Below are 27,829 nucleotides of genomic sequence, written 5' to 3'. Positions count from 1 at the left end.
TTTAAAGAATAGGACACATTGAAGATGGATTGATGGATGGATGGATGGATGGATGGAGATAGATAGATAGATAGATAGATAGATAGATAGATAGATAGATAGATAGATAGATAGATAGATAGATAGATAGATAGATAGATAGATAGATAGATAGATAGATAGATAGATAGATAGATAGATAGATAGATAGATAGATAGATAGGTAGATAGATAGATAGATAGCACATACTGAAGATTGATCAATGTGGGTGACAGATTCTCTAGAAATAGAGATGACTGAAGAGGGGGAAACGATACTGCCAAGAGGAAGACCGTCACAGGGTTCAGGAAATTAATTGTTGGATGGGCCGCACTGTTCCCAGCTGGCAGGATGTGTGTGAAACTGCCTGCGTCACGAGTTGATGCTTCTGTGGAGAGACCTGACGGAGGCATTTCATTCAGGCTGCTCAATTAGCTCACATCTTCCCAGATCCACCCTGCTTACGGACACTGACACAACACGCATGTCATCACTATACTGCAATAGACACATGTGCAAGAGAGAAGATTGATCTGCGTATCAAATATCCCACAATTACGAAATAAACAGAGAGAACCTGAATTTAAAAATTAGTGCATTTTTTTTTGTAGTCCCCCTGTAGTCAATAATTGTAATCCCCCTTTAAAACTCATCTTTTGATCACCAAAATGACTCTCCTGCTGTCTGTGACGTCAGAAACACCATCGATCTCTGAGACAGTCTTTAGATCTGCAGTTTTAAGGGGAAAATACTCAGCAATGGTGTTGACATGAATTTGCACATGGTTTGTCTTAAAGCAGCACATTAAAAACACCACATATACACAATATTAATAGATTGATTTCCACCACAGGAGGACTTTAATCCTATTATGGATTTGATAGGCAAATTATAAGGCTACAAATGGTCAACATGATCAAAAACCTGCAATACATAGTCTACGACATGCCTTCTGTTGTTTGATTGACAACGTATCGTTCTTTAACAAGTAAAAGGCCTTTTAATTGTAATAATGTCCCCCTTCGGGCCATATATGGATGTGTCTTTTTGCTGTGAAATCTGGAATGTTTTTCAAAAAGTAAATATAAGTTTCATTGTGCAGTAAGGAGATCTTTTGCAGCAGTTTTAATGAATGTAGAAAATTCAAACAGTTAAAATGCACATGTAATCATCATTGTATTATATGTTTTGCCTCCCACATCGGTTAAACCAGATCTTGGAAGTTGATCAGGAACATGTTGTACTTGGTGAAAACGAGCTCCATATTCTCTTATATCATATGAGCCATAAAAGCCTGATGGATAAAATATGACACTCAACAAACAAAAACACAAACGTTTTAGGGGATTTAAAATATGTCTCATTAAATAAAGACGATTTTTCTGACAATAATTTTGTATATTATTATCTCCATAAATCTCTCTCTCTCTATGGGTCAAAGACTCTTAGCTGCAGGTGCTCACACACTCTCAAATCACATTCTGTCCCTGCTAGATTGACTGAGTGGGCTGTGATGTCATACGGATGTGCATCAGGTTGCCATGGTGACAGCAATTCAGGGAACCAGATGATGTTGTTCCCTCTCATTGAGTCTTCCATATGGAACAGGTTTCTTAGAGAATTAGAACAAAAACATTTCAGGAACTCATTTTTTAGAATATCCTGCAAAGAAAAATATCAACAGATTGCATCGCAGAAAGCACTGCCTTCAGCCCATGACTGGTTAGCACTGATACGAATGTATTTTCCCAGGATACAGGTTAGAAAAAATAACTAAACTGAAATGAGTTCTTTAGACCTTGGACAGACCTAAGATTAAAGTAGGGAATATGTTTAATAAACACTATTTGAAGAGTTCAGATGCAAAAGCCTCTAAATGCCATTTGAAATTTTCTTCTTTAATGATGATTTTTATCAAGCTTGTATATTTAAGTTCAGTAATTTCACTTAAATGGCAAGGATTATTTAAGTGAAATTACTGGACTTAAATATACAAGCTTGATAAAAATCATCATTAAAGAAGAAAATTTCAAATGGCATTTAGAGGCTTTTGCATCTGAACTCTTCATTTATACTGGCTGAATTCACAATGATAACAATAAATTAAAGAAGACTCTAAATATTAAAACATGTACATATCTTCTGTGGAAGTCTCAGGACCAGAAAAAGGTTCGTCCAATCATCGCATTCGGTCTGAATGCACTGATTTGATATCCTATCAACATGTATTTCCATACCTCCACACACCTGCTCGCGCATACATCACACGTCATCAGTGTTTTCCGTAAGACTGTGCAGAGTTCAGTGCTGTGCCTGACGATAGTTCGTGAACGCGTTCATATTTTGGGTGAACGTCAACTGAACGTACTGTATTACTATGGAAAGCCAAAAGGGTCAAATTTCGCCACTATCCAAATATATTACTGCCTGATGAACGTAACTGTGAACGCGTTAATTCTGGTGTCTGTGTGAACGCACGCGCTCTCTGAACTTCGTACATTAGGTTGCCAGATGTTTATAAAGCCTTCCAGGCGAAAACCCGGCTAAAACATGTAAGGTGTGTTCGACATCGCCTGCGGCTGGATGCAACCGATCGGCGAGAACAGCCGCGTGCAGGCGGGGAGGAGCTGCAAACGGAGACGTGAAGTCGAACAATTTCTGGTTCCCGTATTGACGGCTCACGTGGTGTTTGCATGCTTATACCACAGCTGAAGTGAAATAAATGCAACATTTGCCAAATAAACAGATATTTCAGATATTTCAGACACATTTTCTTTCAATACTTTACTGCTTCATACAGCATCTGTTTGAACTAGAATAAAGTTCAAAATAAGCCTATAATCAATGACGTGGAATCAACGTTTTTTAATCAGTTTTATTTTGATAAACATGATAAACATGACACAATATAACATTGCGACTACATTAAAAGAGTGTTTACTGTTATAAAATACTGATTTGTGAGCTTTAGTGGAACTAAACGTGTGAGAATAAACACGAAACGCACGTGATCGTTGTCATGCGGTGAATCCGGCGAATCGTGGAACAGCTGTGACATCATCAGAGCTCGTGCAGCCGCTCTTCAGAAGCTGCGCTGGCTGAGTCCTCCGGCTACTCTCGTATCGCTCTCGCGGTACTTTGATGGCATATGTCACAGTCACGTGGAGTCAGCGCTGCATCAAGTCGGACAAAATTTCTAACCGGCATGCACTGTTTCAAGTCAGCCGCCGATCGGTCTGCGCAGAGCTGCATGAAGTCGAACAAGCCTAAAGCCTCGAGGAGGCGTACGTATTTACATTTACACGAGTTTTATGACAAGGTCGGTGAGGATGGGCAAAATCTAACATTTCTGTGCAAACTTTGCCCGCCGATAAAATAAATGTTGTCTGTGGTTGTATATGGGCTTTGATTTTGTAAAAAATAGCTCATATCTAGCCTACATATGGGAAAAAAATGAGTCCTCAGATCTCATCTCTTCAGATTTATGCATTTCTATGTCAACACTATCAACGCTGAAATGAATCTGTATCAGTTAGGTGGTGCAACTAGTGCACTTTAAGTTGTTTACGTTCATTAATATTGTAAAGTTATGTGCTTTGAGACATGAGGTGTGCCTTGTGTCTTTTTGCAGACTCTGCTTCGAGTGGTCATGTGATTTGGAGGAGGCGTGGCTTTGTAGACTCTGAAGGGAGGGTGGGATCTCATGCTTTCAAAGCTAGCCTCTCTGAAATTGCCTACCCTAAATTTAATTGTATTAAGTTACAATTAAATTATACTCAATAAGAAATACCCACAAAATAGATAGGCTAAATAAATGTTCTTGCATTACTCATCTGCACACAGCTCTCACATTACCGCTCACTAATGCATTAGCACAAGTGTGCCAAACGCCTCACTCGCAATCTGTGGATTTACTTTTCATCAATGGATCCCTCTCCCATCTGTCTTCCACTTTCGGAAGCCTCTCTCCTTTCCGTGACGCAAGCGAGAGTGGGATGGACTGCCTCCTGTTCCCACTGAGGCCGCTGACATCTGCCACGAGGAGAAAGAGGAGGAAGAGAGAAAAGATGAATGAATGAAAGAAACAGGGAGGGCAAAACAAGATCAGGACACTTACTGCTGGAAACGGAGATTCTTCTCGGTGGAAACCAGAAAATGCTGGTCATAAACTCAAGTCGAGTCAGATTCTAATCAATGCATATCCTTTGTTCTTTTCATTATTTTCTAGCTGATGAAGAAAAAAAAAACTAAATATTGCCTATATAGTATGTTTACAAGTAAACTAAATGTTTTAAGAAGCACAAAATTGTCGTCTATGACAAAAACAGAAAAATATTTAAAAATAGAATCCATTTGCTAAATCCTGTTCTGAGGTAATTTTCGAATCGACACCTTCGGTCTCCACTCCATCCATCACCTAGCAACTGATACCAAGGTTACGCAGGAAGCAGCACCCCAAACACACGCGAGCGTTTATTAACCCGGCCGTGGATTAGTCACTGGAACGCTTCTGAGTGTATTGCTTCCGCTCTCCAGGTCTGACTTTGTGAAAGCATCACTTCCCACAGAGAATGATTTGAAGATGTTCGATCATATACATGCAGTGCACTGAGAGTTCAATTCTCTTCATTTCATACTTCATTAAGACTGATGGTACAAAACAATATGTGCAACAGTCGGGTTCCAGAAGTAAAAGTCCATTCAATTTCTCCGTAGGGAAGTTGAATTTTATACTTATAATCCTTTAAAGACAGCCTTACTGTGAGGTACAAGGTTTTAATAGATAGTATTTACTTCAGTAGACCGAAGATCACTTGGACGTGGCTGTGGTTACAAGAGGTAAAAACGATATAAATACTGTTCGTTTTCTCACACAAACCGCTCGTTTAGTGTCTTAGGCCATCAATGTGTACTTACATTTACAAGTCATTAAATCATGGTTAATCTGGACTTCTCTGTGCGTGCTCTTTGAGGTGGTGACCATAGACCTCCATTATATGACTGACAGACAAGAACGCTTTGACCTAAAAATATCAAAATTGAAACTACTGTGTAAACAAAGACACCTACATCTTGGATGCCCTTGAGGTAAGATAAAACACACCAAACATTAATTTCAAAGTGAACTATCCTTTTAAGACTGAACTATCCCTTTAAGACCCTAACCTTCATTGTAAGCCCAACCCGATCTCACGACCAAGTCGTACGAATTCGACGAATGATTAAAAAGTGGCTAATTCTTAACAATTCATACGACCTCACTCGTACGAATTAATACGATTTTGCTAAATCGTACATATTTTACGAATTGGCCAATTCGTATGAATTCGTACGAATGACCTACCCCTTACCCCGCCCCTAAACCTAACCATCACGTGGGTTTAGACAAATCGTACGAATTAGTACGAGTGAGTTCGTACGAATTAGCCACTTTTTAATCATGCGTCGAATTCGTACGAATTGGTCGTGAGATAGTGTTGGTAAGCCCAAACTTGACATAAGCTATAAACTTGTCCCTAAAATCTGATTGGTTGATTGAAATGTAGTTCCAACATTATGTACACCAATCTACTTGATAAACAATCTATTCTTGACATTGGTTAAATAACAGATTGCATTATATTCAACAGATATACAAAATAGTTTTTTTTGTTGGATATGAATCATTTTAGAAGAAGGTCAATTTAATGCCATATCTCCATTTTTAACAGTTTCCAAAACAGGACTCTACGTGATATGCACTTAGACACCAATCTTGCACTTCATTTTTAACCACCAAAGCTGACATTGCTTTATTTTTATCCTTCGAACAAGCAGATATGCACACCCACACGTTCTCCATGAGGATATGGTCATTTCCCCTCACCAGCAATGTCATAACAAAAGTCATGGACCTACTTATATCACAACAGCATGTGCAAGTCATGATTTGTGCTATAAATATCAATGACGTTTGATTTTTGGTGTTAAAATGGAAAAAGTGACCCAGTCTTTCAATCACATGCCATTAGGTCAAAATTCATGTGATTTATTTTTATTTTATTCGCACATCATCAAGAACAACAACCCACAATATATCTTTTTTTTAAAGTGACTCATCTCTGCTTTATATTCAGTGTTGTTTTGAAAAGAAACACAGATTGGAGGTCTTGTTTGATACCTTTGTTCTCCACAGATCTAGCAGAGCGAGTTTTATGTAACTCTGTTCTTTTTTAGAGTGCTTGGGGAAGAAAATAGCCATCTGGCGTTCTAAAAGCGGACTCTGGGACGCACGGCGCCCACGCTTTCCGCCAGTGGGTCAGTGGGTGAGAGTCTTCAGGGAGGGACTGGTTGAACTGGTCCAGAGAGCGGTGGGTGGTGTGGGCCGAGCGCACCTGGAACACACGGGTGTGAAGGTCACAACGCTCCACATGTCATCAGTTTGTTTTTAGTTCTGTTTGGCATAGAGGGAGCCCGAAGCAGTGACGTGGATGCAACAGATTTGTTTGGTGCTGTTGCCATTTATCGGGCATGCATGATGACTAATAAGCAGGCTAAAAGTGAAATGTTCTTGTCACATGTTGGATTTATTTATTTGTTCTCCTTCAATACACGAACATCCAGTATGTGTGCACATTTGTTCATTCATAACTCATATGTACTTGAAATGTTAGTAATGTGTAGTACATGCTATACCTAAAACATTATCAGAACCTTTTGTTGCCACTTAATATGCAGCAATATTATTGATTTGACTGCACTGACACTATTGGATAAGAACTGGTGACATCACTCTTTTCACTCTTTAACTGCTTCATAACTCAATTGAACTCATTTCATAATTGGTGAACTTTAGACATTGAACTGAAAGGAGTAGTTCACTTTAAAAAAAAAACTTTTGCTGATAATTTACTCACCCCCATGTCATACAAGATGTCCACGTCTTTCTTTCTTCAGTCGAAAAGAAATTTTGTTGATGAAAACATTCCAGGAATTTCTCAATAATGGACTTCATTGGGAACCAAACGGTTCAAGGGACAAATGAGAGTTTCAGTGCAGCTTCAGAGGGCTTTAAACTTCACCAGACGATGAATAAGGATATCATATCTTATCAAAGACCCTTTGAGTCATGAATTAAAAAAAAGATTTTGAAACAAAGAGTTTGAACAGTAGAGTCACGAACGCACATCACAGAACAGAGCAAGGCGAGCATTTGTGCTTATAAAACTAAAAACTTTGTTATTTATTTTTGAAATGGCCGTTTCGCTTTATAAGACCCCTATTCATCGTCTGGTGTCGTTTAAAGCCCTTTGAAGCTGCACTGAAACTGTCTTTTGGACCTTGAACCGTTTGGTTCCCATTGAAGTCCATTATATGGAGAAAATCTTGGAATGTTTTCAACAAAAACCTTAATTTCTTCTTGACTGAAGAAAGAAAGACGTGGACATCTTGGATGACATGGGGGTTTACCGTCTCTCCTCATATGCTCACATAGGCTTGTTGTTTTTTTTGTTTTATGGGGACTTTCCATATAGACATACTGATTTTTATACTGCACAAACTGTATATTCTCTCTCCTACACTAAACCTATACCCACCATCACAGAAAACTTCTGCATTTTTACATTTTCAAAAAACATTAGAGACTACACAATGACAACATTTTCACATTTTACTATATTTGTGGGGACATTTTGTTCCTCACCATGTAGGTTAAACAAACACACACACACACACACTTCCTCTTGCTTGAGCTCTTCATCAGTGGTCGGTCATACATCGCCTCCTATTGAGCAACTGCGGAATTCAGATCATCTTACTGTAATTAAATTCTCTCCTTAATGACATTTTAATGACATTGAAAGTGTGTTTACTTTTGCTTACTGTTGGAGAAACACCATGTTACTGTAAATAGAAAGAGTGCAGTTGGTGCCAGGTGTCCTGCTATCACTGGACAGATCCTTGTCAAATCTTCCATCATTCTACCTCTGAACATGTTTCTAATATAGTAGCCTATATGGGACAAATCCCAATTTCCAAATTCCCAAGCCTGAACAAGTCAAAAATGCAAAACATACCTAACTCAAATCATGCCTTTCAATACACATCTGCTGTCAAACAGAGATAATTCATTGGCCTCAATCAGCTTCGTCTGTTCTCTATTAAGCTTAGGATTCATGAGACTTACATGACAAGCCACGGGGAATACATTCATTTTTAAAAAGACAGTGACCTCTAGTGGACATATTGTGTTAGAATAGTGTTAAGACATGTTCTTATTAATCATTTTTATTTCCTCCTTTCCCCTCCCCCCATTTGTGTCAGCGTTTATTTATTTAGTCACGCGATGTTATAAGGCTTTAATTCTTATTATGTGTCAGTTCCATAGAGAAGAGGGAAATGTATGGACAAAAGTAGAAAATAGGCAGAAATATGCTAAAAAGCAGTCCGTTTAATTATCTATTTTAGTTACAAAGCTTTTTGGGGAAATAAATACACACATATATACCTAGCCTATATATAGGCCTACATATATAAACATGAATGAAAAAGTCTGGTATCACGCTATGAATCATTAGTTAAGCATGAGTAAACAGTAAAGTCATAATTTATAAAGCATTAATAAGCAGTTTATAAATACAGCTATAAATGCTTTCTTCTTGATATCTATAATAATCCTTTGTTAATGATCAATTAATTATTTCTAAATGAAGTATAGCATTATTTACAATTCAGTTATTTAAGAGTTGTCAGTCATTCATAAGATCACTTAGAAAATGTAAGTAAATGTAGTAAATCGGTATTCATACTATTCATGCCTTGTAAAGCATTTATAAAGGAGATTTAAAGGTGCATCAATCTAAACAGTGAAATGTAACACAACATAGAAATATAACAATCATCACTTTAGATTAGCTCACAAACATAGTTAACTGACCACTACTAAATGCTTTATAACAACCCGAATTAACCCCGAATTACAGCATAATAAAGCACTTATTAACACACCAAGTAACCATCACTGTGTGTCTGAATAATATGTATGAATGTACAGTTAAATAGTTTATTAATCATTCACTTACATGTTGTAAGAGATCTTATGAACCACTGACAACTCTTAAACAACTGGTTTATAAAAAATCCAATTCTTCATTTAGAAATGATAAATTGATCATTAATAAAGGATGAAAACACAATTATTAAACAAATGATAGATATGCTTTTAAATCACGAAAAACGCATTTATATCTGTATTTATAACCTGCTTATTAATGCTTTATGAATGATGAATTAACAATTTACTCATGCTTAACTAATGATTATTAGCGTGTAGTTATTATAAAGCGTAACCAAAAGTCCTTGCGGGGACATTTTTTGGTCCCCATGAGGAAAACAGTTTATAAATCATACTAAGTGGTGTTTTATGTACTTGTAAAAATGCAGTTGTGTGTGATGATTAGGGTTAAGGGTTAGGGGTTAGTGTCGGGAGAGTCCCAATACAACATGAAATCCCAACGTGTGCGCGTGTGTGTGTGTCTACGGCATCCTATTCTTGATGGATAGATAGATGGATAGGTAGATAGATAGGTAGACAGACAGATTTGAGACTTGTTGTGACTAAAGAAACGCATTTTACTTGACCCAGGCCCTGAATGCTCTTCCTATCCCTTTAAGATGTTACTGTCCCGCCTCCTCTTAGAACGCAATGACATCATCGGTTTAAGCAACCAATGAGAGAGCGCGACGAGCATGAGATAGCGCGAGTTGCATTTGTAGTGCTCATACGTGTGTGTGTGTATGTGTATGAGTGAGTGTGAGTGTGTGTGAGTGTATGAGTGCGATTGAAATTCTGTAGAGACTTTGTTTTTTAAATTACACACACACTAACTTCATCGTCCATCAGCCGTTTGGAGTAAGATTAACATTGTTTTTACCCATCTGGATTTTTAAAACGACGTGTGTCACTATCGCTGATCAATTCTACACCATACAGGACTTAAATAGTTCGATTTAAAGAATTTACCTTCATCCGAGTGATGGATGTCTAGACCAAGTTATGAGACTTCATTTTAAAAGCAGACCGGGTCCCTCCTGCCGGAGATCTGCTGTTGTCCTGCCTCTGGGAACTCATGATCGTTGTTTATTTGTGTTTCAGCATGAGTTTGTTTGCATGGAGCTGAACAGATCTCTGAATACACGCATTGACTGTTCTTAGAAAGAGCTGATCGATCCAATTATGAATCCGATAGGAATCTGTAATTTGAAGAAGTGATCTTAAAGCTGAGAACAATCAAAGAAGGGCAGAATGCTGAAGACCCTCACTAAAAAACTCAGAAGACACTCTCTAAACGAGATTCACCCCTTTCAACTAAAGGTAAGTCAGTAAATAACTATATTGAACACAAATATGTATGTAAGTTGTCTTTAAACAATGATACAACGTACCCTTGTGGACCAAGATGCACGAAGCTATTAAGTTAGCCTACATTATTATGCCAACATAATAACAGACCACACCACTGTACATAATAAGCACTGAATAATAAACACTGTACAAGTGTTACAGTAAATAACTGCTGCTTTATTCCGGAAGCTTCCTATTGATGATGTTGATGCCCCAGTGTACTACACAATGTTTAAGCTCAATGTGGATTTGTTGCTAAGACTAGTTTTATAATTTACACACACGTTCAGACTCCTGTGCATATTTACTCAAGCTAAAACACACACAGACACACACACTTGAAACTGAAACTTTAAAAACAAAATGAAAAGATGCCCTCAGAGGCAATGGAAAAAAAAAAAAGCATTAATCAAAGAAATAAACCAAAGAAATTATAAGTTAAAAGTTTTAGTAGAAGAAATCATGATGGCATCTTAAAAAACAGTCTTAAAGTAACGCAACTCCTTTCTGGAATCATAAATACTTGATATACTGAACCCAATGCTGGCTCTCTGTTGATTCTGCATTGTTATAAAGTTATGAATTGCTCATAAATGCACCACACCAACTTTTCTCAAAATGCGTCTTGTTTGATGGTCCACAAAGATGAGTCCATTCCTCGTGGCATTTTTCACATATACATTATTAGGCCTGATTTACACCTGGTATTAAGATGCGTTCTGGTCGATCGGATCACAAGTAGACGAGGGAGACGCATTCCCGCCTCTCTTTTGTCCACTTTCAGCCACTTCTGTCCTGTTTTCTTCAAGGGTCAAGTAAATGTATGGGGTTTTTCAGATCTTTCAATCTAATGGATGAAATAAACACAGAGAGCAGCAGCTTTCATTTCTGCTCTGATAGTCACAAGACTACGGTGAACGCCGTTAAAAATCAGGAATGGTGAGGAAACATCATGCTTGGTACGTTTTTTACACAGCCGACAAAGTTTAAATCCAGTCTGGCTAGTGTGCTTCCCTATCGGTCTTTTGTGGCTGATTGAACACATTCGACCACATTCGACAAGCGTTTTTGACTACCTCTGGAAGTGGTCGAAAGAAATGTTAGGCCCCGTTTTACACCTGTATTTAGCGCCGTCCACTTGTAATCTCATTGACCAAAACGCATCTTAAAGGGTTAGTTCACCCAAAAATGAAAATTAAGTCATTAATTACTCACCCCCATGCTGTACCAACCCCGTAAGACCTTCGTTCGTCTTCGGAACACAAATGAAGATATTTTTGATTAAATTTGAGAGCTGTATAACTACCACATTGGCTCCTAAGGGACTGCCTCTTGACGGCCCAGAAAGTCAATGAAGAAAATGTTTAAATATCCCAAGTGACTACCGTGGCTCAACTATATGTTTATCAAGCGACGAGAATACTTTTTGTGCGAAAAAACAAACAAAAATAACGAGTTTATTCGACTATTCCTTTTCTTCCTTGTAGGCCAGAAACGAGACTTCCTTAGATTTACACGACGCATGCGCGAGAATTGCGATCTGCGTACACTACTTCAGTTCAATTCTCGCGCATGCGTCGTGGAAATCTAAGGAAGTCTCGTTCTGGCCTACAAGGAAGAAAAGAAATAGTCGAATAAACTCGTTATTTTTGTTTGTTTTTTTGCACAAAAAGTATTCTCGTCGCTTGATAAACATATAGTTGAGCCACGGTAGTCACTTGGGATATTTAAACATTTTCTTCATTGACTTTCTGGGCCGTCAAGAGGCAGTCCCTTAGGCAGCCAATGTGGTAGTTATACAGCTCTCAAATTTAATCAAAAATATCTTCATTTGTGTTCCGAAGACGAACGAAGGTCTTACGGGGTTGGTACAGCATGGGGGTGAGTAATTAATGACTTAATTTTCATTTTTGGGTGAACTAACCCTTTAATACCAGGGGCCATAGTTGATTGATCTGACCAACTGCTTGTTCCAGTTTCATTATTTGTCACGAGGTGTGCCCTTCAGCCACATGTTTGAGCTCCTTCCTGGTGAGGAGTTGTTATCTCCTCAAAGGGAGGCAATAGCAGAATGGAAAGCTACTTTAAAACTGATGAGTAATGAATGAAATTGGAGAGGCCACTGTGACCAGCTTGTCTTGGTTATGAGGAAGAAAGAAGAATATATGTAGGCTATAAAGTAGTACACACAGCCTAGCATACACGCTCCTAACCTGTGTGACTTCATTTCTGAGTAAACGTTTACATGATTCTGGTCTCATTGTGCAAGTTTCCAAAGAAAAGTAACTTGCTGACTGTGCCTCGAAAGGATTTTATTTTTGGCTGATGTCCACCAGGCCACTTGGGATTGGTCTATTTGTTTTAAGGTGCTTAGGCTGTTTAGGCATAGTTATAGTTGACTTTAGTTGGTAAAATCGTTAACATGCTCATTTCATGCTTAGTAATGTTAATGTAATAAAGATTTGAAGAGTTCAGATACAAAAGCCTCTAAGTGCTATCTGAAATTTTCCTCTAGAATTATCATTTTTATCAAGCTTGTATGCTTATGTTCAGTTATTTCACTTTAATGGTAAATTACCTATTAATTGTCGTACTCACGTCGGTGACGACTCATTGCCAAAGACTGTTATTCCTGTACCAGTGGACACATGTCCTGATCTCAGCTTGACCCTATGGCTTACACTAATAAATACAATTACGGTGGTTGGAGTGCGGCCTTCTTGCAGAAACGTCTGGGTTGCTGACACAGAAGCTGTGTGTACATGTCTGTTTGAGTAGATTTAGTAGACCACTGGGAAGCTTTGGAAGAAGTTCCTCATGGGAATTTTTCTGCAGACACAAGCCAGAAGAAACATGACACATGATGCCCTTTCACACGATGAGCATCTTAAATGCACCTCTCCACACAATGCGGGGTTGTTTTAACCCAACTTTGGGTCAAATATGGACAAACCCAAACCCCACTGGGTTAAAAATGTAATAAAAAAAATTTGGTTTGTCCATATTTGACCTAAAGTTGGGTTAAAATAACCCAGCAATTTTTAGGAGTGTATATTAATTTGCATACACTCTAAAAAATGCTGGGTTGGGTCAAATATGGACAAACCCAGCCATTGGGTTAATTTTTTAAATGACATTTTTAACCCAATGTTTGAGTTTGTCCATATTTGACCCAAAGTTGGGTTAAAACAACCCAGCATTTTTTAGAGTGTAGGATGTTCAATGTGTGCAATATGGCTGTGAAACGATTAATCGCGATTAATCGCATTCAAAATAAAAATTTGTGTTTACATAATTTGTGTGTGTGTGTGTAGTGTGTATTATTTTGTATATATAAATACACACACTCTAAAATTGCTGGGTTGTTTTAACCCAACTTTGGGTCAAATATGGACAAACCAAAATGTTGGGTTAAAAAATTAATTAAAAAATGAAACCCAATGTTTGAGTTTGTCCATATTTGACCCAAAGTTGGGTTAAAACAACCCAGCATTTTTTTAGAGTGTAGGATGTTCAATGTGTGCAATATGGCTGTGAAGCGATTAATCGCGATTAATCGTATCCAAAATAAAAATTTGTGTTTACATAATGTGTGTGTGTGTGTGTAGTGTGTATAATTATTTTGTATATATAAATACACACACTCTAAAATTGCTGGGTTGTTTTAATCCAACTTTGGGTCAAATATGGACAAACCAAAATGTTGGTTTAAAAAATTAATTAAAAAATGAAACCCAATGTTTGAGTTTGTCCATATTTGACCCAAAGTTGGGTTAAAACAACCCAGCATTTTTTTAGAGTGTAGGATGTTCAATGTGTGCAATATGGCTGTGAAGCGATTAATCGTATCCAAAATAAAAATGTGTGCTTACATAATGTGTGTGTGTAGTGTGTAAAATTATTTTGTATATATAAATACACACACTCTAAAATTGCTGGGTTGTTTTAACCCAACTTTGGGTCAAATATCGACAAACCAAAATGTTGGGTTAAAAATGTAATTAAAAAATGAAACCTAATGGCTAGGTTTGTCCAAATTTGACCCAAAGTTGGGTTAAAACAACCCAGCAATTTTTAGAGTGCACATATGCATGTATATATTTAAGAAAAATGTGCTAATATATCAAATATTTATATTTATGGATAATATTAATTTTGTATAAATCTATACAAAGTATATACATGCAAATATATACATGCATGTGTGTAATTATACACACTACACAAACATAGTTTGTGAACACAAACTTTTATTTTGGATGCGATTAATCACGATTAATCGTTTCACAGCCCTAATAATAACTATACACTAAATGTCACATGTTGATATTGCAACTTTTGTGCCTTATTAGATGATGAGTACAGAAATACTAATATTTAAATGTATGTTTGGAGACAGCAACAATGAACCCATGCTAACCCTGAAGATAGTATCTTTCATGCATGAACACACACACACTGCATGCTTGTTTGAGTCTTGAAACAATGTTTATTGTGCGTCTTTCCTGTGTTTGAGTTTAATAGTGTCGTTGCCTTTTACTTGATCCCTCTTTTGATGGGTTTGTTCTTGTGCAGTGGTGCAGAAATTGAAAAACGCAGCTGCGAGTGTGTGGTTGTTTTTTTTTTTCTTTGTGTGATCTTAAATTAAACGCAGAGGACTTAGCCTAAACACTCCATGGTTAGCAGACTGTGCTCCATGTTACAAACCTGCCTTTGCGAGTCTTCCAAGACTCTTTGTTTTATGTTTACACGCGAGTGTCAGTTGTGCAGGTTTCATGTAAAATGTCATGAAACTTATGCAAGGGCAGTTGGCTGGATTCACACACTCACGTAAAGCCTACTGCCAAACCATGAACAGTTTGTGAAATGTTTGTGTTACTACAAGCCAGAAGGGAAAATACTGGAAATTCTAGCCCAATGTCATTTACATGTCATGTAGTTGGCCAAGCACTTAATCTAGCAGGCGCAGTCAGTCTACAGAAAGTTGGATACTCGTAATGGTTTTAGTCAGCATGAGAGAACAAAAAAAGTATTTGGCAATATAAAGAATAAGCCAAGAGGTTAGCTAAAGACAGAAATACAAATGTACTTTGGCTTTATGGGCCTATGAGCTCACTTTAGGTCTGCTAGTAAGCACGCATGTCATTGTAATTAGAAAAGCATCATTCGTTTAATCGTCTCATTGTTTCCTTCTGTTATTTCTCTAATTGCAACAACTTTATTTTTAACACTAGATCTGCTGTTTGGTAAATGTGAAACACGCAGGGTTGTGGCTGGTAGTGATTTGGCACTTTCGGCTGGACATTGTTAGCAAGTTGGTGTGCATTCAGCTGTGGTTAGTCATAAATATCATCAGTGAATGCTGAGATCTGTGAAACGTGTTAGAGCTGAAAGCACATTAAAATATGCTGTTTGAGAATATATATATCTGTTTAAGATGAATGAATGAAAATTCTGTCTCATGCTGTTAAAAAAGCTTTTCTTCTATTAAACATAGAAGATTCTATGAGAAATGTCACAGTTTTTTTTTTTTTGTTTGTTTGTCAGTGCTACCCAGAATTATTTCAAAATCTCTACTAAAGATGTGAGGGTGGGTAAATGATTAATTTTCATTTTTAGGTGGACTATCTCTTTAATAGCTTGTGAATCCATTGAGATCGAGCAGAAATGTTTCATATGGCATTGAACAATGGAGACATTTTTCTGCCTTTTCAGTTGCTGATTCTCTTTTATGTAATATTAATATTAATATACAAGATTACAAATAGTGGATTTCAAGGCTTAATACATTAAAAAAGGTCAAAGGTGCATAGACAGTAAACTATTCTTATACTTTGTTTTTAAACATCCGCATGCTTGCTTATATTTCCCACAACCCATAGGTGAAAGTTCAAGAGATGTTTTTTTTAAAAGTTTTTTTACAGGTCATGACGTTGTATTAATTTATGTATGAAGTTTTTTATTATTATTTAAAAATAGGGCTGTGAAACGATTAATCACGATTAATCACATCCAAAATACATAATGTATGCATATAAATGTGTTATTAATATATCAAATATTTATATTTATGTATAATGTTCATTTTGTATAAATATATATAAAGTACATGTATGCAAATATACACACATATATTATGTAAACACAAACTTTTATTTTGGATGCGATTAATTGCGATTAATCGTTTCACAGCCCTATTTAAAAACAAATGTACACTCTAAAAAATGCTGGGTTGTTTTAACCCAACTTTGGGTCAAATATGGACTAACCCAGCCGTTGGGTTAAATTTTTACATTACATTTTTAACCCAGCATTTTGGGTTTGTCCATATTTGACCCAAAATTGGGTTAAAACAACCCAGCATTTTTTAGAGTGTAATTGGTCTGGAATCATAGAAGTAGATTATTAGTGTGATTTATAGTATGTCTGAATTGGGATATTTCCATCTGAAATGTTTCAATAGATTCACGAGACCGTTGTGTGTGTATGCGTATACGTGTTTAATTGTAAAGGGTATGGATTGGATCAGGGTAGCATGTAACAGTGGCCTTTGCTATCGGTGAAACACATGATCTGTAGCACACGCAGACAGACACCGACACCATGATTACAGGACTAACCACCTCCTAAACTGTTGAGCAGATGGCGGAGCTAGAACTCATGGCTGTGACACACGTGTTGACGCCCAGCATGCAACTCTCACCTACCGCCCACTACACAGCTTACTGACATCACAGACACCATTACACTCGGAGAGGGACTCTCTCTGAGGGAAAGTGCTTCAGGACTTTTTTAATTCATTGATTTGGCCATCATGGTTTTTGCAGCATAATGAGAGATCTGGGCCCTGTCCCAAATGACGCACTTGATAGAACACTTTTACATCTCTGTAGGGTTTCCAGTTCGACAATTTGTCTTATTAAGACGGGGACCAAATTTGATGCCGCAGTGCATTCTTTTGTGATTTTATATAAAATATATATTTTATAAAATATTTTTTACTATAAAATTTCTATAAAATCAAAGCCATACATCTTATCAAGTTATGTTCCAAATTTGAAGTTGATATCACAAAAATTGAAGTTCCCATGAGATTTTGTTTAGGCGTAGTACCAAAAATAGCCACCGGGTGCCATTGAATTCCATTGAATTTAGTTGTGTACATTCTGCCTTAACAAATTAATACATTTCTGTCCAAATATCAATTCTGTCACAAAATTTGGAACCTTGAGACTCTGACCTTTCTGACAATATCAGTTTTGTCAAGATTAGAAAAGGTTTTGATCATAAATTATGAAATATAATGATGCCAAAAAGGGGAGGAGCCTGATAAAATAAGTACCGTTTCTATGGTAACGCAACTTTTAATTATAAAACAGTTTCACACGATGAATTCTGAGTTTATAAGCTTTCAAATGATACCTAATTTATGATAACTACTAAAATATGTGATATAATAAAAAAGGCGATAATAAATAATATTATATTTTAGAGGATAATAAATACAAATATAATCATTTTTAGAGGATAATATTGTACTATAATTTTTTTTATTTTTTATTGAAAAATACTAGATTATATGTTTATTATGAACTTTTAGCATAAAAAACAGAAGTTTCAATGATTAAAAGTGGGTTCATCAACTTTTTGTGACAAAGGTCAAAACTCCTGTTATGATGCAGATTTTTTGAGGTGCACTCTTGTCATAAATTCATCAATTACTCTTCCTACATAATTTTTAACACAAAACGGGTAGAATATCTATTTAGAAGTCTTAGACCTTTCCAAAAATATATAATTTGTCATAATTAGATTAGGATTTAATAGAAATATAGTGAAGTAAAGTTAGGCGTCCCGGTACCGGGACGGTGACAGTTAAGGGGTTAAAGAGATTACTTAAAAGTTCACCCTAAAATGAAGATTTTAAAATTATTTACTTAAAACTTCTTTCTTCTTCTGAACATAGAAGATATTTTGAACCAAACAGTTGATGGTTTCTTAATAACAGAATTGTTTCTACTTCAGCTTGAATGAAAATAAACTGTAATTTTAGCTTAAAACTTAAAACTTGACCGATTTATTAAAACATTCGTTAAATAGTGAAGACATCGCTAACAGGTTAAGGACAAATATAATGATACAATGTAATACAATGTATATTAGCAATAGCAAGATAACTAAAAAGTGCTTTTTTTACTAGCTAAATGAGTTTATGGACATTATAACTTTCTTGAGGTAAATATAACGTTAAATATAGTCTATAAGCCGTTTTATTGATGTCTCTCTATCCCCGGTTGAAACGCTAATTTGAGCGATCACATGAGGCATGATTCATTTCGGTAAGATGTAATGTATTTTTCAACATACCTTCTGGTGTTCACCCATTTTTATTTCGTACTGCAACTAGTAATAAAGATGCGATGAGATCTGTTCGAATTTTGTAATAAAACCGAAAGAACTTTAAGTTTGCTTAAGTGACTTTGCTTCACATTACAAGTAGAGCTGTCAAACGCGTTAACGCGAACTAATTTTAACGCGATTATTTTTTTTTAACCGTGAGATTAACGTCTTTTTGCCCTAGCAAACTTTTTTTTTTTACATGCTTTATATAAAAAAATAATGCAACAAAACACATTTACAATAGATAAAAATGTTCGATTAATCGTGATTAATCGCGAGTCAACTATGCCATTAATGCGATTAATCGTGAGTAAATATTTTTATCGTTTGACAGCACTACTTAAAAGTAATTGGATGTGCTACAAATGTTAAGTGATGTTTTGTTCACACATTGCATCAACAGAAAACAGCTAAATATTTTAGATTCAAGAAACCATATCATAACCGATTAAAATTAAGAAATGAATATTGTCAGTTAAGTGCTAGTGTCCACACAGCTGACGTTCAACTGTTGTAGCTTATCCACTGTGTGTGCACGAGTTAGACGCTAAATACAATCCAGATGTGCCATCAGAGAAGCGCCAATTAAACGTCTGTTTCGGTCAGTGATTTCGGTCTTCTAAAACAATTTCAGCCCGAAACCGATAAATGAAATGTCGGTGCATCCCTACTTAGAAGAATATCTAAAGTGGACGACCGAAATAAAGTGTTACCATGGTATTTTATCAAAAATTACACATTTAATCTTTAGCAACTGTAATAAGGCAGTCCCTCCAGAAAAACGCGATTATGCGATCGCTGAATTCAATGCAAAATCAGCCAAAGTCCGCATATTTATGCGGGGGCCGCATTTTTTCAAATACGCCGCACTTTCGCCGCATAAATTGCTGATTTACGTGCAAAATATGCGGGGTTTGCATAATTTCATAATCCTCGCATTTTCGTTGCAAAAAAGTCACATGTGTCTTATCAGAAAGTTGAAAAATGTTGCATTTGCTTCACATAAGAGCAGCCATTTCCCCCTGTTTCCATGGGAACGTTATGAAGTGACGCAATTACGCGACGCCAGACAGACTCACGGAGGCGATTGATCTCACAAATCGAACTCGTATAACTGTCTGTCGCACGATCTACCGTCACATCGTTACTTAATAAACAACATAAGATAAAAGAAGTAGCATCAAACAGAAATTACCTGCACACATGGGGTGTTCAAGGCGCACATATAACACTGCAGAGAGTTCAACAGGGAGCACGCAGCTCTTAAAGGGGCCACACCTTATTTACACTCTTACAGTCTGAAATAAAACAAGATGAGAAATTAAATATTCCCAGCACTTTCTATGATGTAGTATGCTTGTTTATCAAAGGAAGTAATAAGAAATGACTCTTACATTAACAGGATGTTGGGGGAATCACTTTTTTTCTCTTTTTCATCAAACCACAATTTTTGCAAGTTCCCTCAATTTTTGCAAATTCCTGCAATTTCATCGCATAAAATTGCATAAATATCCCGCATTTTTAAAGAAAACGGGCCGCATAATCAATCAATTTTTGCCCGCAACAATCACAAAAAAAACATTTTTCTGGAAGAACTGAATACTATTATGGTAAATGTTAAATATAAATCGCTAATTTTTTCACAAATTTTTGGAAATTACCACCACAAAATCAGTCATTTTGATCGCAAAAATCACAAAAAAAAAATCGTGAAATCCTGGAGGGACTGATAAGGTCAACAGTTACCACTCAAAATCAGGACCTACTGACGTTACAGGACACATGATGGATATAATTCAGAGCACTGTTACATACTACTGCGTTTGTTTCGTCTGTTTTAGGACATATGCTGCCCTCGTAAAGACGTTAAGACTGTCACATGATTAAACTTTGAGCATTATCACACTAACAACTCACTTGTGTGCCAACAGCTTTCTGAGCTGATATCATATTCACACACACCCTCTCCAAAGCCTGTAATCCATGACCATCATCACTGACCCTAATCTACCCGACGCATTCAGCCAATGCTAATCCAGCTGGCCGTGACAGCAGTGACACCTCCCTGTCTCTCCCGTTCCCACAGTGCTTTGCAGGATGGCACTGTAGACCTGAGGCTACAGGGCAGCTGATTATGTTACTTATACAAACACATTGACAACCCTACAATTTACGAGCTCAAACAAGGCTGGAGGACACAGAGAGTGAACCATAAGCTATGCAAACAGCTCTACTGGCAAGAGCAGTGCATTGTAGTCCAGCATGCAAATGCTGTTATGTTCATGCAAATGGGTTTTGGTAGTTTATGTTGTAAAAAATGTCTGGGATTGGTTTACCGGATAAACTCTAGCATTAACTGTCAGGGTTACCAAGAACACCTTTATATTATACTTAAATCCCAGACAACTTTAAGGGATTACTGAACTCACACTGTAAAGGTAACTATAAGAAGAACTATCATCAATGTCTTTCCTTACATCATTAAAGTAGTCCATGTGACATCAGTGGGTTAGTTACAGTACAATGTTTTGAAGCATCAAAAATACATTTTGGTCCAAAAATAACAAAAACTCAGACTTTATTCAGCATTGCATTGTCTTCCGGTTCTGTTGTGGATCCGCGTTCAGTGACGTAAGATGCGGCTGAGCTTCGGTTACAGTCTGAGGGAGACGCACGCTGTCCAAAACAATCTTTGCAAACATGTCTAAGGATTTCCACACAGAGGAATTCTTGCATTTTTTTGCCCAGACATATTTATTTTAACCCGAATACACGAACGCACCAGACACACGTCAGCAGCGTCTTATGCCTGGTTCAAATTTCACGATTTTTTGTCTGTTACGATAGTCACTGTGTCAGATTACGCGATTTTGACTCCTAAAATCTTGTCGTGTCGTGGACAAGACACCTGAGTACATGCCGTCTTTAACAGTGCGCGTGATGTCATCGAGAAGGCGAAACTAGTAGCGAGTGACTTCCGGAAATGAACGTAAACAAACAGTGGATGAAGCGGTGAGTGTTGTATCAGAAAAAAGTAAAAAAAAAAGAACGAAAACCCGACAATGGACACGTTCCTGGATTGCTCGAAGAGGACAGTATGGGCTGTCAATCCTCCAAAGAAAACTTAATGTAAAATATTGTTTTCTTATATATTTTTACTTTTAGTTTTAACTCTTAGCACCATCGTCTCTCTTTCGTTTTGTCTTTTTTGAAAGTTGTGTACGGAAAAGCTTCTGGGCTCCTATTGGTTGACCTCATACATGTGACGGAACCGTCGTGGACGACCGTTAAAAAAATAAACATGCTAGTCTTTTTGTCGTGATGTCGTGTTTTGTCGCGATGTAGGTTGTCGCCCACTATGACACACTATACGAGATGATACGATCGAATCTTGCGTCCTGACGCCCGTTGTCGTTCACGAATCCCCACGACACCCTACGTCAAACGGATCGTGCCAAAATCGGGCGAAAATCGTGTAATTTGAACCATTTGGACCAAAATGTATTTTCGATGCTTCAAAACATTGTAACTAACCCACTGATGTCACATGGACTACTTTGATGATGTCTTTATTAACTTTCTGGACAAGGACAGTATATCGTACACGCATTTTCAAGGACTAAATCTAAAATATCTTAAACCTTAGTTCCAAAGATGAGGTCTGACGGGCTTGGGAAGGTCATTCATGACATAATTTTCAGTTTTGGGTGAACGGTATTCATTCAGTGAAGCACCACGGTATGACCATCGGATATCATCCCTGACATGATGCTTATTTGTAACGGTTTGTTCTTTCCTGAGAATCCCGAATTGCACTTCATATTGGTGAAAATGATGTATTCCCCAAGTAATCCATGTGTAAGCAAATCCGTTCAGGTCCACTACTTAAGACATGCAAATACAGAGGGAATGGGCCGGGCGATAAACCACCAACTGTGAGATTCACACTTACATGAGTACAGCTCCCTTGCAGAAAGTCACGCATCACTGCTGTCTACGTTGGTTTAACCGTATGATAATGTTTCAACATGTACATTAGAAAGAACTGCTTCAAATGCATACTAACTGACCTCGAGTAAAACTCCGGGCCTGCGCTGTGGCGCTCTTATCATGTACAGTTACAAACAGAAACACTGAAGCACATCCACATTCCTGTGTCGTCTACCTGCCCGACTACATTTGTATGTCAGTTATTCAGATGAATAATCTGCTTCTGAATGAATGTGCTGCCTGTTGACTTTAAGCAATTCAGTCATGCAATGACAAAGTTAAATAGTAACCTTGACAGAAAATTATTGCATACTTTCCTATTCAAATAAATACTTTCAGCTGGCTTTACATCCAAAAATATGGAAAATAGCATAGTTCTGGATAGAAACGTCTATAATATCTTAAAGGATATTAAAATACAGTAGATAATATACACACAGGCGCTTGTATTACTCACTTTGAATAAAAGGAAATATGTGACCCCACATCAGTTTAATTCTCTATTAAATGCACCAAGTTATAACTTGGTGAAAGAGATGCTGGTAGCAATTTATTTTACAAATAAATTCCGCATGTACATACTATACATATGACAATTACAATAACTGGGTTATAACTAGGTACTAACCCTGAACCTACCTCTAAACCTAACCTTATGTAGTTACCTTATATTACCAGTACTTTCTTGGGTTAAGCACTGTAAGTACATGTTTGTTGGTGCATCTGTCTTGCCTTGCATGGTAAAAGGCATATTACCATGTGATATATGACTTGCCCTTGGCACTTTTATTTTAAGAGACACAGTTTCACTTATTTTTATATTAAGGTTCTTTAAAGGGTTAGTTCACCCAAAAATGAAAATTCTGTCAGTATTTACTCACCCTCATGTTGTTTCAACCCCGTAAGACCTTCGTTCATCTTCGGAACACAAATTAAGATATTTAAGATATTAAGATCGCTCCTGCATACAGTCCATAGGCTTCTTGAGGTACTGGCTCTTTCTGTCCACGAAAAGTCATTAAAGACATCGTTAAAATAGTCCAAGTGACTACAGGGGCTCAATCTTAAGTTTATCAAACGACGAGAACACTTTTGTGCGCAAAAAAACAACAAAAATAACGACTTTATTTCAACTATTCACTTCCTTCTCCATGAGCCTGTAAGTCAGTTAACGTAGTGTGATTGCGTAAAGCTACGTCACACGAAGGCTCACTATTGGCCGACGCTGGTCATGTGTGTGTGATGCGTGTGACGTACAATAACAGAAGCTTGCGCTATTAAACTAGTAACCTGACTCGCGCAGAGGGAGAAATAAACGAATAGTTGAAATAAAGTCGTTATTTTTGTTGTTTTTTTGCGCACAAAAGTGTTCTCGTCGTTTGATAAAGTTAAGATTGAGCCCCTGTAGTCACTTGGACTATTTTAACGATGACTTTAATGACTTTTCGAGGACAGCAAGAGTCATTCCCTCAAGAAGCCTATGGACTGTATGCAGGAGTGATCTTAATATCTTAAATATCTTAATTTGTGTTCCGAAGATGAACGAAGGTCTTACGGGGTTGGAACAACATGAGGGTGAGTAAATACTGACAGAATTTTCATTTTTGGGTGAACTAACCCTTTAATGCTTTAATTTGAGAGCGTTTCATTGACACCTCTTTTGTAACTGCAATTGAAAAGCATACTATGAATAGCATTTAAAGGTTTTCAAAAACATAGTCAGAGTATGAGAAAAATGTTGATGACTATCTACAGTGGTATGTGAGCACTGCTTTGAACCACTTTTTTTTTTTTTTAATAAGCGTAAGGGAAGATACCGCCTAAACAATTATTTGAGGAAAAACAGGCTGTGCTTTCATTTCGGTCCAAAACCATAGTGAATAGCTTATAATTTGACCCTGATGCTGATGATTTTGACAATAGCTCTGTCAACATATCTTCACTTAAACACATGCATGGAATAATCTCATGTGAAGATGCTGTCATCCCATCTGGGGATGGTTTCCTGGGTAACAGGCCTCATGCTGTGCTGCCGAATTTAGTCCAGTCACTCAGCAGTGTGTGTGTTTGTGCGTAGGGTTCCAGTACTAGCCAAAATAATAAGTCAATCGTCTTTTACCATACAATACATTATCTCTATGCCATCAATGAACATAAGAGTTGAACAGACTGGCAGTAACATATACACCAATTGGCCAAAACATTATGACCACCTTCACTTGCTGTCAAAACGGCGCCAACCCGCCAAGGTACGGACCTCTACAGACTCCTGAATGTTTCCAAGACATTAGCTGCAAATCCTTCGCTGTGGACCAAACTTGTTGGTCCAGAGATGCTCGATTAGTTTGAGATCTGGGGAGTTTAGAGGCCTGAGCAACACCTCGAACTCTTCATTATTTTCCTTAAAGCAGCATTCGGTAACTTGACATTTTGCTACAGTTTTGAAACAGTATTGTCTTCTACTACTGTTGTTAAATCGGTCATGGTTACACCAGGCGTGCATTCATAATTAAAATAGCGACAAGAATCCTGTTTGGCTCTGTAGCTAACAATCATCTGAAACAACACAATCAAGTATACATAGAACAACTCTGAAGTTAGGAAGACAATATTACTAACTTAATCTTCCTCCTTTCAAACTATCTACATGTTTAGACTATGGGCTAATTTACTTGATTGATAATTCGCTACTCTACTAGCATTACTTGATTCATGACAACATGACATCATGACTTTTGCATAAACATACACGCCACTTTCGAGTCAAGTTGCGTGTTATCTCTACGCATTTTAAACTATCTGCGTGCATCCGCGTGTATGTGTCTATGTCGCCATTAACGTCCGAGTGATTCCGCATTTCAGTACACGCCGTCAAATGTCCAGTCATAAATGCCATTAACCCCAGTGACGGTTAGGTTTAGGGACGGGGTTGAGGTAAGTCATATATTTATATATACAGTAATAACGTTAAGTCAACGCCGCTCATAAACACGCTGAAAAGCGATTATGCGTCTTGATAGCACGCCAAAAATGGAAATACGAATTGGCGTGTCATACACACGCTACTTTATGAGATCAGTCTGTTCATGAAAATAAAAGGAGGACCAGATATCTTCTGTAACATGGTCAGGCAGACAAAAAAGTATAAAAAATAGAGATAGTATGCAAGACATATAAGTTAACTTTACTTACCAGTCCAACAGAATGACGGCCAGGTCAGCATCGGTCGGGCATCCCTGTTCCTCCTTTAACTCGCGCCAGCGAGCGAATGCTGGACCAATATTGATCCTCGTCCGTGCTTTGATTTTATCACTCTCCCGTTTTCTCTTCCTAGAATCCTCCGACAAAACCTTTACCTTCTTCAGGTAAGTTGCTGCTTCGGCCATGACAACAATAACGTCGTGGTTGAGGTAAAAAAAAAATGCTCGTTGGGCTCTCGCGTCAGACTTTGAGGAAGTGGGGGGAAGGGACGTATGCCGTAAAGCAGTCGAATTTTGTAGTTCTTTTTATGCTCGGGTTCCTACCCGCACCACAAAGTTACAGAGTGCCAGTAAAAGTGATACAGACCACGTCAGGCTATGGTAGACCTGTCATTCAACCTAAGTCGATGTACCATCTCAAGGGTCTTATAAAGGTTGAAAAAGTTACAAGATTATAGTTACAAAACTTTCCCCAGGAACTAGGAACGTTGGGGTGGTACTCGGTGTGTTTACACCACAGGAACCAGGGTCTAAATTAAGTTTTGGGTAAAAACAGAAAGTCCCTGCTGGCGAGGTAGTACTTTTTCAGAGTTCGGGAACTTTCGGGGTGGGACTTGTGACTGAACATGCTGATTGGTTCTTACCACTTGTTCTTTCTGCCCGATGGCGCGTGTTCGTCCCATCCATCTCACGGTCAATGTCCGCTGATAACAAACGTCTACTTTTATACCCAGCATTACGAGCTTTCTGAATACGCGTTGGGTGCTCGTCTCTTTTCTGCCGTTTTGTTAATTACCTCGTTAGTAAACCAATCACACACAAGAATCTCCTCCATACAAACGCGCAGACTGGGAGGAGCAGTCGCACGCAGTTCAACGTCAACGTGCTTTAAACCATTCTTGAATAATGTGTGCATTGTGACAGGGTGATTATCCTGCTGAAAGAGGACACTTCCACCTGTGAACACACCATTGGCATGAAGGGCTGTACTTGGCCTGCAACAGTGTTTAGGTAGTTGGTGGCACGTGTCAAATTTACGTCCATGAATGGCCGGATCCCAGGGTTTCCCAGACAAACATTGTCCAGAGCTTCACACTCCCTCCACAGGCTTGCTGCCGTTCCCACAGTGCATCTCTTCCCCAGGAAAACGGTGTACGTGACGCAAAAGAAAACAGGACCCGTCTGATCAGGCGACCTTTGACTGCTCCAAGGTCCAGTTCTGACTCAGTTTCGACTGTGGACCGGGGTCATTAGGCACTCTGATTGGTCCATATGCAGCGGAGTGCACATTCCTTCCATAAGCATCATTAAAATCGTGTGTGACTTGTGCCACAGTAGATCTTCTATTGGCTCAGACCAGACAGCCTTTGTTGTCCTTGTGCGTCAATGAGCCTTGGGCGCTCAACACCCGTTTCAGAGATACTCGGATCCAGTCGCCTCGCCATAACAATTTGGCCCTTGTCAAAGTCACTCAGATCTTGCTCATTTCTCCTGCATCCAACATGTTGATTATTAGAACTGATTGACTACTCTACCCAGAGCTTAAAATGTGTCCTTGTTTGGAGATTTTTAATGATATTCACTTCACCTGTGACCATGTTGGCCCATCAGTGTACATAGGACCTGTTTTTCCTGTTGTGTACTACTGGAACTGCTGTTTCCCTTTTCAGCAGCGTTTGTGTCTGCAGAGCTTTTTCAGTGCCATGCAGAAGTCAACTTGGTATCAGTGGTGTTTTCTCTCAACACTGAAGTGAGTTTGAACGAGGCTGGATGTATAATGACACTGAGGGTCTATTGATTGGCTGTCACCATTAAGTCAAGGTCACTTGCCAGCAT

At 37.9% G+C, this 27,829-nt stretch overlaps 1 protein-coding gene and 2 long non-coding RNA genes across 3 annotated transcripts in view; 2 read left to right on the top strand and 1 right to left on the bottom strand.

The window, feature by feature from the left end:
* Positions 1-49: 49 nt before the first annotated feature.
* On the bottom strand, positions 50-27,709 carry LOC148973599 (uncharacterized). The gene is made up of 3 exons (XR_016146725.1): positions 25,986-27,709; positions 3,935-4,051; positions 50-1,631 (listed from the first exon to the last, which is right to left on the bottom strand). It is a non-coding gene; the product is annotated as an uncharacterized LOC148973599 (long non-coding RNA).
* On the top strand, positions 4,050-6,478 carry LOC120464098 (uncharacterized). The gene is made up of 3 exons (XR_005618605.2): positions 4,050-4,180; positions 4,993-5,107; positions 6,236-6,478. It is a non-coding gene; the product is annotated as an uncharacterized LOC120464098 (long non-coding RNA).
* The window catches only part of LOC120464096 (uncharacterized), a 42,336-nt gene continuing 24,278 nt past the window's right edge, over positions 9,772-27,829 (top strand). Inside the window, exon 1 of the mRNA XM_039653428.2 lies at positions 9,772-10,373. Within this exon, the coding sequence (XP_039509362.1) occupies positions 10,305-10,373 (69 nt within the window). The 5' untranslated portion in view covers positions 9,772-10,304. The remainder of the gene's footprint in view (positions 10,374-27,829) is intronic.

The sequence above is a fragment of the Pimephales promelas genome, chromosome 15 (genome assembly GCF_988280905.1).
Source record: "Pimephales promelas chromosome 15, fPimPro1.hap1.1, whole genome shotgun sequence".
Lineage (NCBI taxonomy): Eukaryota > Metazoa > Chordata > Actinopteri > Cypriniformes > Leuciscidae > Pimephales > Pimephales promelas.
This window is presented reverse-complemented; position numbering and strand designations above follow the sequence as displayed.